Raw genomic sequence first — 11,659 nt, 5'->3', positions numbered from 1 at the left:
TATGCGCGGTTCCCGGTTCACCCGCCAAGCATTGTTCACTTCTCGCAGGTGGCCGGGCGACATGTCGTTCCGTTTGCGGATATCTGACTCTCGTTCGTTCCTTCCCGCATCGACCCATGGCCGTCGCCGTTGCGCAGGCGTACAGTGTACATCTCGACGATTCTCCACAGACCCCACAGGACGGCGCCGCTCCAGTGACGTCACGGCACGCCCCATTCGTTGAAGCCAGTAGACACAATCGCCAGCGCCGAGGGGGCAGTCCCCACAATCCTCGCGAGGGCGAATTGCTGTCGTACCGGTAGCGCACAAGTCATCCGAGAACAACCATATCACTCAGGGGAATTCAGGCGACGAGAGCGGTCGCGGTGGTTGCGTGATCTCTTGCTGTGCTGACACCGTTGGTTAGCCATGTCGACCACGAGCACATGTCCCAGGAGCCTTGTCGACGACGTCGAGCATGGCGCAGGTCCAAGCCAGAATGGCGCCAGGATAGAGAGGCGTTGGACAGTCGGGTATTCGATGGGTAGATCGGACGGCCGCAAGAATTTCCGCGAGCGTCGATCTTATTTCCAGTGGCGAGGGAGAATTTTTTCTCCGGTATACTTTTAACTTGGTGTTTGTATGTGCATTGCCGCATCATGAAAAAATGCCATCGCCTCACGTTGAACTTCAACAGCCCGTCATTACAAATCGAATAAAAAACCAAAAAAAATACGCCAGCCGCAACGCACCTAAACGAAATCAGATGGCTGATAAACCATCAAGCAGCATGGGGGTGGTCGACGACGTTCTCGACAAGACAACTCCTTCACCATCTCTGCATTTGAGCAAGCTGGCCTCAAGTACAACCTGCGCGACGTCGACTACTGCCACGTCGCCTGCATTGACTCCCCCTGCAACCGCCGCGACCGCCGACTCGTGTAACGACGGGATCTCGTTGCCCAAGGATCTCGACGACGGATTCTCTACAGAAGCGAGCAACTCGTCCGACGAACGAGAACCAGACTACGAAGACCACCTCATCAAACCCATGCCTGTCCTTGCCGTGTGTCCCGTGGATGTCATGCCTTCCCTTGACACGTCACCGATTCAACCGTTTGCATCGGCAAATATGGTGCCGTTGCCAATGCACATGAGCTCTCCCCCGCTACAACCCAATGTGCTCAAACGTGATCCCCTTGCCCTTCGCCATCAGTATTGGAATCAACTCGGCATTAACTTGTCCGTGCGGGATTTGGAGCGGTCCACCGGGCGACGACGCGTCAAGAAGGAAGGCATCAAGGTAAAACTCAACGACACCAAAGGCAAGCCGAAGCCCACCAACATATTTAAGGCGTTTTCGCGCTGGTACACAAACGAAATCACAAATGGCGGCAGCGACACTGCGTCATCGCCGTCGCCGCCTGACAACCTCGGGTCGACTCCCCCGTCACCTCCCACGGCCGCAGCCGACGATGCCAAGGACTCTGTGCCACACTGGCTTCTCCAAGGCCAATTGACGCCCCCGAAGATCATGAAGGACGCATCGCAGCCGTCCCGACCGTCGCAAGTCCCCAAGACGATTCGGTTTGAAGACGAAGCGGACCTGTATTACATTCCCGTGCACAAAGAGTTTTCGAAGCGACAAAGGGACAGCATGTGGTATTCACGACAAGAGTTCATTACGATGGTCGAGCGCAATTTGGACGAAATGTACGAAGAGATGGAGGCCGAGGTCGAGGCACAAGCAAAGTTGGAAGCAATGGAAACCGACGCGATGGCAGCAGAGGAAGCGAGGCAGCGCCAAGTCGACGCCGCTGTCAAGCAGCAGCAGCAGTCCGAGATGCGGCTACAGCAGCAGCAATACGCGTCGATTCAACTGCGGCCGCAACATACCACCGTCCGACTCGCACCTCGCGGACGATCCCCGTCCGAAATCCGATTTAAGTATTTGAAGCACTTGGGAATTTAATCACACCATTGAATAGTATCGACAGCCTTAGTACTCATCTCTCTTCCATCACTCCTGGAGGGAACGTGGTGCACTACATTCCTCAGGAAGCCTCCACGAATGTCACGTGTGCGTCTTTGAGCTCTTGGTGGGGTAGCTTCGTGGTACTCTAGGTTGTTTTCGTCGATTTCACTTGACACAGGCTGAGGCGACGGGAGTCGCGTAGTTGTCAACACTGGCAGTACTTGCCCCTGTCCCAGTCCACATCGAGGCGTTTGTGGTCCACCGCACACATCTGCGCGTGTAAGTCGGCGGCCGCGTCTTTCTCTGTGCACGTCATCGTCGACCGAGTGATGTCCTCGGTATGCGGTGGGTGCAGGAGTTTGTCAGAGAGTGCAGTAGGTGCAAGCGAGTGGACCAATGAGGAGGTTTGGGTGCAGGACTAAAAAAAAAATAGCGAATTGTGATTGGCTTAAATCCACACAGTTTTGGCGCAATGGGTTTGGCCCATTCGATCGCGGAATCGACAGAATTGCTGGATGTCCAAAGCAACATCCACGGCGATGAAGAAGTCGGCGGCGACTGTGCCCGCCAAGTTGAAGGCATCCAAGGCAAAAACAGGGGTGAAGGAGAAAACACCGATGCCTTCTTTGGAAGAGGACGAAACGGAGGACGACGTCGCCAGCAGCAGTCCACAAATGTCCAAGAAAAAACTCACGATTCAGAAACAACACGCCGGCTCGGATGAGAGCAGCGACTGCTCTTCGAGCTTCAAGTCCGACGAGTCGTCTTCGTCCGAGAGTGAAGAAGAAGAAGAGGGTAGTTATAAACACGGCGGGTACCATCGCGTGCTCGTCGGCGACGTGTTCAACAACCGGTTCACAGTGTTGGCAAAGCTTGGGTGGGGACATTTCTCCACTGTGTGGCGATGCCGCGACGCTGAAACCGGTCAAGAGGTCGCAATGAAGGTGCAAAAAAGTGCGTCCCATTACATGGAAGCAGCGCGGGACGAGGTCGAGTTGCTCGAATGTGTCAACGAAGCTGCTAAGAAATTCGGCGTGAGCCCTCGCATCGTCAAGCTAATTGCGAGTTTCGAGCACATTGGTCCGCATGGCACACGTACGCGGAGATTCCTTCCATGCTCGTGCATCATTTCACGGCGTTTGATTGTAGACATGTGCATGGTGTTTGAAATGCTTGGCGATAACCTCTTGACGTTGATCAAGCGATATGACTACAAGGGCATTCCGATTCCGCTGCTCAAAATCATGACTAAGCAGATGCTGGAAGGCATGGCATTCCTGCACGACCAGTGCAAGATTATCCATACCGACCTCAAGCCAGAGAATGTACTTTTGAACAAATCTCTGTCGAAGATGCCCAAGTTCCGGTCCATGGTGCCGCCAGAGTACGGAGGCAGCGCGCCTGTTGACTCATCCACGCTGACTGCCGACGAAAAGAAGAAACTCAAGCGAAAACTCAAGCGGAAAAAGCAAAAGCAAAACAAAAAGGAAGTTGCAGATGCCCTCGCAGACAAACTCGACCAGTCGCTCCTGATCGACGGAGATGACAAAGACGACGCTGTATGTCGCGCTACCAAGAAGCCACCCAAAGCTGCCGTCGATGGCCAACTCCTCTCCAACTTTCACACGTTTCCCACTGCGCCTATCCAGACAAACGGCTCGGGCACGGAGAACCCGTTGTCGATTGGCACCACAGACGATAATGCCGCCATGGTTGGAGCGGGTCTTCATCTGTATAAAACAACGTCCCGAGCCAGTCGCGACTATCCGATTCCACAAGAATACGCGGCTCGGATCATGCTTTGGTTGCCACCGCACGAGGTACTTTCTCGACCACAAGATTTGTTTCTGTTCCGAGGAGCTCATGCATGCTGGATGGGAGCGAGCTGGTTTCAGCATTGACTGGTGGTGGTCATGATGTAGGTGACAGCCCAACTCGGTGAGAGCTACCGCCGCGTCTACAGGTTCAAGTTGCCGCTCCCGGAGGATGTGACCACTGCATTCAACAGCTCTCGAAAATCGACCTGTTTCTCCCTCAAGTAGGTGGTTTAATGCAGAAAAAGTCACTCTGGACCATATTGTAGGCACTTTTGCAGCGACCGACGGGATCTTCCCAGCAAGGTTGAAGCAGCTCTTGGTGGCACTGATGCCGCGACAGAGGCCGACGGGAGTGCCGCCGAGCCCATGGGTCTTTGGCGACTGGAACTGGATGCTCGCTACGTGCGAGACGTTTGCGCACTGCTGGAATCAACATGGCCCGGCCATCTCGTGTTTATGAACGTGGCGGCAGCGGCGTCGTATGCAGTCCCAGGATTTTACTTCCCCGCTACTGACAACACCGACCCCAAGGCGCGGCAAGTTGTCCTGCAAGGCATGTACCTTCGAAGCACCACCGTTCAGGACGACGCCCACGGAATCCGACGCGTGGCGCCGCTTGCAGACCGGGTGAACTCCTGGCACCTGAATGTATTGGCGAGACACACCGCATCGTTGATTGAAGGCGTACCAGACTACCAAGTGAAGATTGCCGATTTGGGCAATGCGTGCTGGACTTACAAGCGCTTTACACAAGACATTCAAACGCGACAGGTTCGCTCTTTCATTCATCTTTGCTTGCTTCGACATGGAGACAACGCGGTTGGCAAACGTGATGTCGTCTCAAGAATTGCGTTGTGTGTTGTAGTACCGCAGTCCAGAAGTCATCCTAGGCCAAAACTACGACCAGTCGACAGACATGTGGTCGATGGGGTGTTTTGTGTTCGAGTTGGCCACGGGCGAGCTTCTCTTCGATCCCAAGAGTGGCAAGTCCTTTTCTCGCGACGAAGGTATGATGCATCCACCGGTCATGAAGCATTGATTGTGGCTAGACCACCTGGCCCAAATGATGGAGTTGCTCGGGCGCATCCCGAAGTCATTTGCCACCAACGGCAAGTACAGCAGCGAGTACTTTAACCGAAAAGGCGAGCTCCGGAAGATCCACAACCTGAAATTCTGGGCCCTCAAGGACGTGCTCGCCGACAAGTATGAGTTTGACACGGTCGACGCAGACGCGTTTGCGTCGTTTTTGGAAACGATGTTGCGTTTCCAGCCTTCCAAACGGATCACGGCGTCCGACGTACTCCACCATCCGTGGTTAAGCACCCCCTAAGATAGTCCATGTTGCCGTGGCACTTCCGCCCTCCTTGTTTTATAGTGCTGAGACTGAGCCGCCGCTCCAGCGACGCGTTGGTCGCGCCGTTGGCTGAAGGAATGCGTCGAAGCAGCACAGCCGACATCCTTTTAAATATTTAAAATGCGCAAGTTTGTTTTAAAAGGTTGAAGAAGGCGTTGTTCTATTTAAAATGGTTCTAAAATGCACTCCTGTTCTTCATTTCGTCACCATGCCTTCGAAAGACTGCACTGCGTGCAAGCCGGGCGACGCTGCGCTGCACCCCGCGGCGGTCGAGGCAACAGGTTGCCGCGATCTGTACGATGCCGTTGACGGTACTGTTGTATGAACCCACGTATTTATTGGTGGCGTGGACTGGAGAATGAACGACGTCATGGAATGTAGCATGCATGAAGAAGCACAGCGGGAGTGTATCAAAGTGCAACGACGTACGACGAGGGACCATGGTTTCAACCGTCACTCATCGTGTGCATAGGAATGGCAGGCATTTCGCGCGTGCCATCGAAAAGAGCGCTTGACTCGACCTTAGCGACTTACCCGCCTGGACGGATTCCATAGCAAGAGCAGTCGACATGGCCAATGGTGATAATGTCATGTTGAAGCCTACATACAGTCCAGCACTCGATCGTATCATCTCGATAAGTTTTCATAACCTCTCAAAATGAACGCAACGCGTGCTGTTAGTGCACCGTCGAGCGTGTGGCAAACGCTTCGGTTCTTCCGTCTCGGCTGCTCCCCTATGGATCACATGATTGGGAGGAGAAAACCTTGAGCCCTTCGACACGGCAACATTTGCATCTTAGTGCGCGAAACGAAAGTCTAAATATACCCGGCGGCGCGGCTCCGGGCGGTACAAAAATAGTCGAGCGAGTCGGCGGCGTGCTCCGAGTGTCGTCAGGAGCATCTGCATGAAGGACGGGGGGCACCACCCGTCGGACGAGTACTCGGCCGAAGAGGTTCATGCACTGAGCGGTACGTGGTTTTGTTCTGTCTTAGTTGCATGTGAATCGCGAATGCGCGTAGCGGTGTTTTCCCTGTTTGACGAGAACGGCAGCGGTCGGATCTCGGCATGCCACCTCGAGAGCATCCTGTCCAAGTTGGGGCGGAATCCGTCGGAAGCGTCCGACCTGCTCAAAAACATCGACCTCCAAGACGACACAATCTCGTTTGACGAGTTCCTCTTACTTATTCGCAGCCAGCCCGACATTGGTACGCAGGTCGAACCGCCGTTCTCGTGGTACTCACGGGCACTCTTGACGGCGGCAGATGGACCGTACAATCTCGGCCCTGACCCGAAAGTGATGGAGTTTATCAACATCTTGGAAGAGTACCGTGCGAAGTGTGAAGAAGATGGCAACTACCTGGAAGCCCAGCGCGCCGACACACAACTCATCGCGTTGCGCGCGCAGGAAGCGAAGCGCCAGTCCAAGTCTCTCAAGGCCAAGCAGATTGCCGAGCGCCAGGACATCCAGATCGCGCACAACATGCAGTACACGGATTTCAACTCTGCGTGGGATCAGTACATGGACGAGTACGACAGCATGGCACAGGCGTATATCCGCCAAATGACGGACAAGCACGCGGCGGACCTGCGCGCGTTTCAGGAGAAGCTGCACAAGGAACTCATGGAGCGGCCGCCCAAGTTTTCAAAGGAATTGATCGAGTGGCGACGCCGGCAACACCGCCTCGCGCAGCAGAAGAACTATGCCGAGGCGCAAAAGATCAAGCTGATTGCGGACGAGCTCGAGGCCGAGGAACGGTCGACCATGAACGAGTCGCTCCAGGTGATTTTCACGCGCAAAGAGACCAAGTTTCGCCAGCAACAACAAGCCGAAGTCCAGGCGCTTCTCAAACGAATCGACGGCCGAAGGAAGGAGCACGTAAAGCAGCGCAACTTGGACTCGAAGCGACTCCTCCAGCGCAACCGCAACGTCCAGGCCGTCCTCGAGTCAAAGCAGTCGGTCGAAACGACCAAAAAGTTGCAGGACATCAAAGCCGGACTGAACCCGAGAGACCGTATCAGCAAGAGCAACGTGAGCGCGATTCCACCCGAGGCCCGCGTGATTAAGCCCAAGAAACCAGCAGCTCCCCGGGAGCCGTCGACGACATTCATCACGACCGACCACAACGACTAGGCACTCTAACATAACAGTGCAAACGTGAGCACCGATCGACGAACACTATACATGCGTGCATGGATCGACGCGATGTCGTTCACGGCATTTCCACTTGGTCTTGTGGGGTACTCCATCCTGACGATGGTGTCCTCCACGTTGGTGCTCGACATGATGCGATTGCAGCCGGCTGATGCTCTCCGCGGCGTTCGCTGCTGCGCACATCACGTTGTTGAATCCATCGTTCGTGTAGGTCAACACGTGATACCCACCTGCAGAGTGCAGGTGCAATGTTGCTTCCATCGTCGACACGCCAGCACGCCTCGTCGCTGCCGTCGTTGCATGCCGCAACGGCAGCGACCATGCACCCGCACTCTGCAGGTGGGCGTCTCGCCTGGAGGTGCAAGTCGAATGCTGCTTGAAGGTTCAACGTGGTGTGTGGGCATCCAGTGGTGAATGCTGGCATGGTGGACCCCCCTGCCAAGACACACTCGAACCCTCGGTAGACAAGTTTCTGTTGACCTCGTTGGTGGCGTGCCGTGGTCGTGCGATAGCGGATGTGTCCCAGTACGATGCATTTGCCCCCACCCACACATGCCTTGTTCTCGTGAATCTCCCGCTCGCTTTCTAGAGAGCACCTCTCATTTCACAAGCTTGCCTTCGACAAGAACAACGACAACCAAGTACTAAGACCTCATGCGCGCGCGTCACCTTCGTATTCGGTCTTGGCACTGATCTCTGTGTCCCCTTACCTGTGGGCCACTGCATCGTCGCTCCTCGCCGTCTTCGTCGTCCCGTGGACGTCGTTGCTGTCCACCAGTGACTCGACACCGCATAGATGCGGCTACCCCTTCGGCCATGCGGGATAACCACATACCAAGGCGGCACAACCAACAGAAAGAGCGTCGTGTACTGGGTCGTGAGCATGGCGCTGGTCGCCTTGTTGCTCTACGAGCCAACGCGATTTCGACCGACGCCGCGCCGCCATCGCCATGGCCTTCACGGGAGGGGTGGTACTGCCCATTCTTTCCACCAACGAGTCACAACGAAACATTCGCTTCGATCGTGTCGCCGATGAAATGTTCGTTGCTCGCAAGGCAAGTGCATTCCTAGAGCACGCGATGAAGGCGCCGCGGTCATTCGATCCATGCATTACCGTGCATTGTTCTCTTCTGCAGTCATACGACAGTTTGCGCACGCGTCTGGATTATTCGAGTCATCGCGGTGGTTGACATGGATGCCGTTGGTTGCCGATGGCCGCACGAGGAACCAACCGTAGCTACGTTCGGATCGAATATGCAACGTGTATGCCCTGTCCGGCGATCGGAACCCCCTCGCTTCATCCAACATGGAGAACGACGTCGGCACGATTGCAACCACACGGATGCCCTCGGTATCGAGAACAACTCGACGAGCTAGGTCCGTCGAGTTTTCGTTCGCAATGCACTGATCGCTGCCGTGTGCTCAGCACACACGACCACACTCCAACGTCAGCCTACTGAGGCTTGTTCGACCAACGCGAGCAACTCGGAAAAGAAGGACGTCGCAAGCGCCGCCCCCACAAGACCACCATGCAATCCAAGGCGTGTTAACCGCCGCACACGAGCATGCTACTGTTCCAATTCCGAGTCGGCGTTGTACGTGAACCCGGAGAACTGCGCCTTGTTGCGCTGGGTCTCGCTCATCGTGGTCGTCACGACCGAGTCGACGGGCTTTTCGCCCGTGAATTCCAAGTCAAAGTTGCTCGTGTCGATGGAACCGAGCCTACGCCGTGGACCGAATCGTGCCCCACATTCACACAATTCAAGCGACGTACCGGTTTGGGGGCTTGAATTCCGGGGTCATTTCCTTCCGGTACACTTGGTCCCAGTCCAAACCGGCAAAGAACGGGTGCGACTTGATCTCTTCGCCGTCCGTGGGGCCGCTGCCCAAGCGGTCGCCCACCTACATGTCGATGATGTGTCACGTTGACGGATGCCGTTCCAAAGGACACGCGAACCTTGCGTTGCAGCAACCCGGTGAGCAAACTCTTGGCCTCCGCCGACATGAACGACGGGAACCGCAGCGGCGCGTTGATAATCTTGTCGTACATGCGCTACATGGTCAACACGACAGCAGTGAACAACCATTCCCACGAGTGGAATTCAACGCCAAGAGTTTGCCAATGTGACAAAACGGTCGTCTCCACGAGGAAGAGACGTGCTGCGGTACGAACCTGCATGTTTTGGTCGTAGAACGGGGGAAGTCCCGTGAGCATTTCGTAGATAAGTGTGCCCAAACTCCACCAGTCCACCGCCTACATCCATTCCACCCGTGGATAGTCTTTCTCTCGGACGAGCAGCATGACGAGTACCTTGCCATGACCTTTGTTTTCGAGGATCTCGGGGGCCAAGTACTCGGGAGTGCCACAAAACGTCTTGGTGCCGCCGACGGCGCCAGCGCCAGTGACTGCTTCCTTGGACAGACCAAAGTCCGTCAGGCGAATGTGCCCTTCCAGGTCGAGGAGAATGTTTTCCGGTTTCAAGTCGCGGTAAATGATGTCGTGCTTGTGGAGTTCTTGCAGCGCGAGGAGAATTTCCGCGGCAAACAATCGCGCCTTCGTTTGCGAGAACCGACGATCTTTCTTGAGCCAGAAGAAGAGCTCGCCCCCAGGGCAATAGTCCATGACCAGGTACAGCTTCTCAGGCGTCTACGCAGCACAACGTGGGGACACGCCCATGAGAGAATGCTCCTTGCACGTACCTGGAACGCGTACGACAACGTGGTCAAGAACGGGTGCTTGATCTGCTGCAGGATGTTGCGCTCTGTCTTGGTGTGTAGCAGTTGGTTGCGCTTGATGAGAGCTGCCTTGCGAAGCGTCTTCATGGCGTAGATCTTTTGGTTTTCCTTCTTCCGCACCATCATGACTTTGCCAAAGCTGCCCTTCCCAAGCACTTTGAGCAAATCAAAGTCCTCGATGGTCACTTTCGCCTGTACTACGGTCGACCCGTCCGCGTCCTTGATAGTCACCTGCTCGCTCGGGCCACTGATGTCTTCGCCGTCCGCTGCCCAACCGCGTCATCGTGAGCACAATTGAGATGCATCCAATTTGTCACGTACAGTCGGGCTCGGTAGCAGCGCTAGGTTTTCCCGCCGCGTCTGTCGTAGCAGAAGCCGTGGGGGCGTGCGTGGATGCAACAGGGACAGCGTTGGGTACTGGCGGTGGCAAGACGGCTGCGGGCTGGCCCTCTTGCTGCCTGTAGTGCGGCACCGGCGCACTCGCATTGGGTTGTCTGGTCTGAGGAAGTGGCTGTGGGCGCAATCCTCCTGTGGCGGCTTCACTGTTGACGCCTGGACGCAGTCCCTTGGAGCTGCCGCCACCTTTGCTTGCCTTGTTCCCCATCGCTTGCCGCCGCACTTTGTAATGTAACAACTGACTGCCGTAACGCCGCCACTGTCCCACGATTTTTTGTATTGGAAAGAACGGACCAATCAGCAGCCGGGGACGCTATCACCCCACCACGCTCCTGTGGGGACACTGATCCACGTCGCTACCTCCTTCCCGACAGACAGCGAGCGACGTCCATGCTGTGTGGGTGGAGGCACTAGTTTATGGCGAGCTTGTCATGCTTGGTTGACAAGCAGTGGTATGCACGAGTAGGTTGGTCTGCATAGAGTGATAGGGCAAGGAAGTCACGAGGTCGTCGTCGCAGTCGTACTGGCATGCAGTTTCAGTGCCAGTTCGCTCCCCTTCGACGATCCTACTTTGCCACAGTTGATATCAGAACGTGACGCACGCGGCGCGCTGCCCAGCAGCGCATCTTCGTTGGCGGGGTGTGTTCCAGAGCGATCCTCTTGTCCAAATACTTTGAGACAACATTTTACAATTGCTTGGGACGGTGTGTGATTATTGGGGTTTTGTATGTCGTTGTTGCGAAAATTGTGTTGCTTTTGATTGGTTTGTGACATTCGACGAAATCTTTCAAGCGTTTCTATTGGACAATTTTTTTTTCAATGAATTTACGAATAACGTTAGATTCAAGAGCCATTGAAAACGGACCGTTGTGGCTTTACAGGTAGCTTTTACGGTGATCACATGAATAGTGTGTATCACTCACTCTACACACCGCACCAAAATAGTGTGTAGTAACTACTGGCTTCGTCATGAAGCCCTTCGTACTACTTGGTGCCGAGTGTGCTTCTAAGAAGAGCTTCATGACGCAGAAGGTGTGGCTCGAGTGAGATCTGTGCCCAAGTGTGATGCAGGCTGTCGCTCGCATTCACCGGGGATTTTATTGGATGCGTGCAGAATTTCATCACACATATAAAGTCCAAGTCACACAAATTCACTGTCAGTTCAAATCACACATGTGGAAAAATGCGATTCCATGGGCTCAAATTTTGAAAGTGTTGGTTCTGAAAGTCGAAGTATCATCCCCTAAGG

The 11,659-nt window shown here is 55.0% G+C and overlaps 5 protein-coding genes across 7 annotated transcripts; 4 read left to right on the top strand and 1 right to left on the bottom strand.

Annotated features, from left to right (window-relative positions):
* The first annotated feature begins 696 nt into the window (after positions 1 to 696).
* On the top strand, positions 697 to 1,988 carry H310_00088. 2 transcript variants are annotated; one of them, XM_008862717.1, is made up of 2 exons: positions 697 to 1,282; positions 1,334 to 1,988. In XM_008862717.1, the coding sequence occupies exons 1-2, from the start codon at positions 746 to 748 to the stop codon at positions 1,949 to 1,951; spliced, it is 1,155 nt and encodes a 384-aa protein (XP_008860939.1). In that variant the 5' UTR covers positions 697 to 745; the 3' UTR covers positions 1,952 to 1,988. The 2 variants fall into 2 exon arrangements, with proteins under 2 accessions (XP_008860939.1, XP_008860938.1); XM_008862716.1 differs by having other exon boundaries at positions 697 to 1,988.
* Positions 1,989 to 2,447: 459 nt separating this feature from the next.
* On the top strand, positions 2,448 to 5,131 carry H310_00087. Of its 2 annotated transcripts, XM_008862714.1 has the most exons (6): positions 2,448 to 3,049; positions 3,104 to 3,774; positions 3,877 to 3,992; positions 4,038 to 4,542; positions 4,637 to 4,778; positions 4,821 to 5,131. In XM_008862714.1, the coding sequence occupies exons 1-6, from the start codon at positions 2,470 to 2,472 to the stop codon at positions 5,099 to 5,101; spliced, it is 2,295 nt and encodes a 764-aa protein (XP_008860936.1). In that variant the 5' UTR covers positions 2,448 to 2,469; the 3' UTR covers positions 5,102 to 5,131. The 2 variants fall into 2 exon arrangements, with proteins under 2 accessions (XP_008860936.1, XP_008860937.1); XM_008862715.1 differs by lacking the exon at positions 4,821 to 5,131 and having other exon boundaries at positions 4,637 to 4,818.
* A 147-nt stretch (positions 5,132 to 5,278) lies between these two features.
* Positions 5,279 to 6,016, top strand: H310_00086 (hypothetical protein). The gene is made up of 3 exons (XM_008862713.1): positions 5,279 to 5,436; positions 5,507 to 5,550; positions 5,598 to 6,016. Exons 1-3 carry the CDS (start codon positions 5,295 to 5,297, stop codon positions 5,649 to 5,651), a joined length of 240 nt encoding a protein of 79 aa, XP_008860935.1. The 5' UTR covers positions 5,279 to 5,294; the 3' UTR covers positions 5,652 to 6,016.
* Positions 6,017 to 6,030: 14 nt separating this feature from the next.
* On the top strand, positions 6,031 to 7,300 carry H310_00085 (hypothetical protein; the record flags this gene model as incomplete). Its single annotated transcript, XM_008862712.1, has 2 exons — positions 6,031 to 6,094; positions 6,146 to 7,300. The coding sequence occupies 2 exons, from the start codon at positions 6,031 to 6,033 to the stop codon at positions 7,255 to 7,257; spliced, it is 1,176 nt and encodes a 391-aa protein (XP_008860934.1). The 3' UTR covers positions 7,258 to 7,300.
* A 1,508-nt stretch (positions 7,301 to 8,808) lies between these two features.
* On the bottom strand, positions 8,809 to 11,079 carry H310_00084 (AGC protein kinase). The gene is made up of 7 exons (XM_008862711.1): positions 10,336 to 11,079; positions 9,979 to 10,280; positions 9,590 to 9,925; positions 9,452 to 9,532; positions 9,236 to 9,331; positions 9,053 to 9,180; positions 8,809 to 9,000 (listed from the first exon to the last, which is right to left on the bottom strand). Exons 1-7 carry the CDS (start codon positions 10,616 to 10,618, stop codon positions 8,847 to 8,849), a joined length of 1,380 nt encoding a protein of 459 aa, XP_008860933.1. The 5' UTR covers positions 10,619 to 11,079; the 3' UTR covers positions 8,809 to 8,846.
* Positions 11,080 to 11,659: the final 580 nt, after the last annotated feature.

This window comes from Aphanomyces invadans, assembly GCF_000520115.1.
Source record: "Aphanomyces invadans strain NJM9701 unplaced genomic scaffold supercont1.1, whole genome shotgun sequence".
In the NCBI taxonomy this organism is placed as follows: domain Eukaryota; phylum Oomycota; class Saprolegniomycetes; order Saprolegniales; family Verrucalvaceae; genus Aphanomyces; species Aphanomyces invadans.
The sequence above is the reverse complement of the archived record's forward strand: the minus strand, read 5'-3'. Positions and strand labels throughout refer to the sequence as shown.

Excerpts from the sequence above, each read along its gene's own strand:
- H310_00088 (XM_008862716.1), top strand. The coding sequence starts at position 746 with ATGGCTGATAAACCATCAAGCAGCATGGGGGTGGTCGACGACGTTCTC.
- H310_00087 (XM_008862714.1), top strand. The coding sequence starts at position 2,470 with ATGTCCAAAGCAACATCCACGGCGATGAAGAAGTCGGCGGCGACTGTG. Across the intron at positions 3,050-3,103 it reads CATTGGTCCGCATGGCACAC|ACATGTGCATGGTGTTTGAA; the intron begins GTACGCGGAGAT and ends GTTTGATTGTAG. Across the intron at positions 3,775-3,876 it reads TTTGGTTGCCACCGCACGAG|GTGACAGCCCAACTCGGTGA; the intron begins GTACTTTCTCGA and ends GTCATGATGTAG.
- H310_00086 (XM_008862713.1), top strand. The coding sequence starts at position 5,295 with ATGGTTCTAAAATGCACTCCTGTTCTTCATTTCGTCACCATGCCTTCG. Across the intron at positions 5,437-5,506 it reads TCTGTACGATGCCGTTGACG|CATGCATGAAGAAGCACAGC; the intron begins GTACTGTTGTAT and ends CATGGAATGTAG. Across the intron at positions 5,551-5,597 it reads GTGTATCAAAGTGCAACGAC|GAATGGCAGGCATTTCGCGC; the intron begins GTACGACGAGGG and ends TCGTGTGCATAG.
- H310_00084 (XM_008862711.1), bottom strand. The coding sequence starts at position 10,618 with ATGGGGAACAAGGCAAGCAAAGGTGGCGGCAGCTCCAAGGGACTGCGT. Across the intron at positions 10,281-10,335 it reads CGCTGCTACCGAGCCCGACT|CGGACGGCGAAGACATCAGT; the intron begins GTACGTGACAAA and ends GCGGTTGGGCAG. Across the intron at positions 9,533-9,589 it reads AAAACAAAGGTCATGGCAAG|GCGGTGGACTGGTGGAGTTT; the intron begins GTACTCGTCATG and ends GAATGGATGTAG.